Source organism: Bidens hawaiensis, unplaced genomic scaffold, assembly GCF_021521415.1.
Source record: "Bidens hawaiensis isolate Kalapana, Puna unplaced genomic scaffold, B.hawaiensis_p1.1 tig00012724_1, whole genome shotgun sequence".
NCBI lineage: Eukaryota > Viridiplantae > Streptophyta > Magnoliopsida > Asterales > Asteraceae > Bidens > Bidens hawaiensis.
This window is the reverse complement of record NW_027492052.1, coordinates 388363-390856: the sequence shown is the minus strand read 5'-3', so window position 1 is coordinate 390856 and position 2494 is coordinate 388363. Positions and strand designations below refer to the sequence as shown.

The 2494-nt window shown below is 33.9% G+C and overlaps 1 protein-coding gene across 1 annotated transcript; it reads right to left on the bottom strand.

The window, feature by feature from the left end:
- Positions 1-871: 871 nt before the first annotated feature.
- LOC143541907 (enoyl-CoA delta isomerase 2, peroxisomal-like) lies at positions 872-1879 on the bottom strand. Its single transcript, XM_077034598.1, has 2 exons — positions 1514-1879; positions 872-1387 (listed from the first exon to the last, which is right to left on the bottom strand). Exons 1-2 carry the CDS (start codon positions 1825-1827, stop codon positions 892-894), a joined length of 810 nt encoding a protein of 269 aa, XP_076890713.1. The 5' UTR covers positions 1828-1879; the 3' UTR covers positions 872-891.
- Between the last annotated feature and the right edge of the window lie 615 nt (positions 1880-2494).

Genomic DNA, 2494 nt, shown 5'->3' with positions numbered 1-2494 from the left:
TTTATTTTAACACATGTTCAGGTTTGCTGTAGCTGCTTTTGGGAAACTCAAGGACACGTAGGATGTTTTCTTTTTCTTTGGACCTAGATTAAAAATGTAACAAGACAAATTATGTTATTTGAATATTTTAAGTTATGATATGATTTATGTTACTTTACGATTCGTGTTCTGCGCGTGCGCAATGAAAATGTATTTATTAAATATTGACACCCAAATAGTGTCACGAGTAATGAAACAATACGTGGCGCCCCGATGTATAATCCGCCATCGGTCGGGGTGTTACACATATGACGTAAGAAGTCAATCGCTTCGGAAGGCGATTTAGACGCCAATTTCGCTAATGCGAGATCTAATCCTTTTGAGAACAACTTATTACCGTCGGCTAGGGTTATTAGAACGGAACCAAGTGTTGATTGAGATTTGACTTTGGAGAGAGAGTTGCTATCATATAGATAAGGATAAACTAGTGACTTGGGATAATAATGAAATCCATAGAAGAATTATCCATCGGTTACAAATATATAAACAAGTGTATGAGAGTCGGATTAAGACGGTGTTCATCGACATCAATGCCGGTTAGTGTTAGGAAAAAGATTTTGCTAGCTCCTTTTTTGGAGTGTTGGTGAATTTGTATTGAGTTTAACCTTACACATTATTAAAAATATAAAAACAAGAAAAAAAAAAGTTACAAACATACAATTCCACACCAACAAAATTAACCTTACATATGGATCTCCACACGGTCACTTTTCACTTTACGAGCCATATAAGGCCTGTTTTATTGAAGACTTATATGGCTTGTATAAGACTATACAGACCATATAACTGACAAAACTTGTTTTTTATATCATCAGTCATACATAAATGATGTATAAAGATCAATCCCATCATTTAAAGCCGACCTTTATTAACCGACCTCATAGTTAACCCCAACACGCCACGCAACTCCGGATACAACGACTTCCGTATCTCACCATACACCTCACCGTCCCAATTCCGCTTACTTAACTCCTCCCCTAACTTAACCGCGGCCTCAACCGTCTTCTCACCATTCTCGTGCGCCGAATCAATCAAACCCTTAACCACCGCCTCATCCGCCCTAACCTTCACCCCACGCAACAACACGTCTCTTCGAACCTCCGCCCACGTCACTTTCGACCTAAACACCGCTGCGAAATACTCGGGCACCGTGATCGAAATATCCAACTCACTCATGTACAACACGCCTCGATCACGCCGCATCACGACGTAATCATGACTCATCACGAACACAAACCCCGCAGCTGCAGCGTGACCCGTAACCGCAGCGATCGTTGGCATTGGTAGTGAAATTAAATCCGCAATTAAATCTTTTAACAGTCTTACCATATCACGTAAGTAATTAACCACTTCGGAACGTGATTTATTATTATTATTATTATTATTATTATTATCACGTAAGTAATTAATCGCTTCAGAACGTGATTTATTATTATTATTATTATTATTATTATTATCGCTTAAGTAATTAACCGCTTCGGAACGTGATTTATATACGGATTTATTATTATTATTATTATTATTATTATTATTATTATTATTATTATTATTATTATTATTATTATTATTATTATTACGTAAGATGAGATCGAATCCGTTACAGAAGAATTTGTTACCTTCGGCAAGGGTTATGAGTACGGAACCAGGCGTTGACTGAGATTTGACTTCGGAGAGTGATGAGCGGATGGAGGTGATGAGCGACGGACTGAGGCGGTGTTGACCGGCGTCGTCGCCGGTGCCGGTTAATGTAAGGAAGAAGATTTTGCCGCGTTTTTGTAGAGTGCACATGTTTGGTGGTGGTGGTGATTGGAATCTGGATATGGTGCTGCTAATAATAAAAGGCTCAATTATATCGATATACAGTCCAAAAGGACCAAAACACTATAATCTTTATTATTATAATAATAATAATAATAATAATAATTATTATTATTATTATTATTTAGTGATTAGGACCAAATTATGAATAGAATGCTAATTTATGATTTTAAATTCAATTCAATTTGCCACTTGTCAATCATACGTTAAAAATCTAAAATAAATGTGTATTATTTATACAAAATTATTTAAAAAACTATTATTCAATGAACGTATTAATTGTAGGGTGCTGTTAAACGTACCTCCATTGACACCATTTTTACTAAATATACACTCCCCTTTAAACTTATTACATTAATTACTATTAGCTCTTAACATTATTTATGTATATATTAGTCCATACAATTTTTTTTTCATTTGTTAATCTTCACTACATATATCAAATTAAAAATTATCAAGTATTACTATTAATTTTTTTAGTATTAATATTGTAAATATTTATAATATAATTTTTTTTGAATTTTAATAGTGTATATATATTTATAATATCCTTATTTATAATATTTTTTTTTGAATTTACGATCGTCGGCATTGGAAAGCTCGAATAAGTCAGCAACTAAATCTTTAAACAATGTTA

Bases quoted from the DNA above. Each gene is read 5' to 3' on its own strand.
- LOC143541907 (XM_077034598.1), bottom strand. From the start codon at position 1,827: ATGTGCACTCTACAAAAACGCGGCAAAATCTTCTTCCTTACATTAACC. The intron at 1,388-1,513 runs GGTTAATTACTT...ACGTTCCGAAGT, and splicing joins TATAAATCACGTTCCGAAGC to GGTTAATTACTTACGTGATA.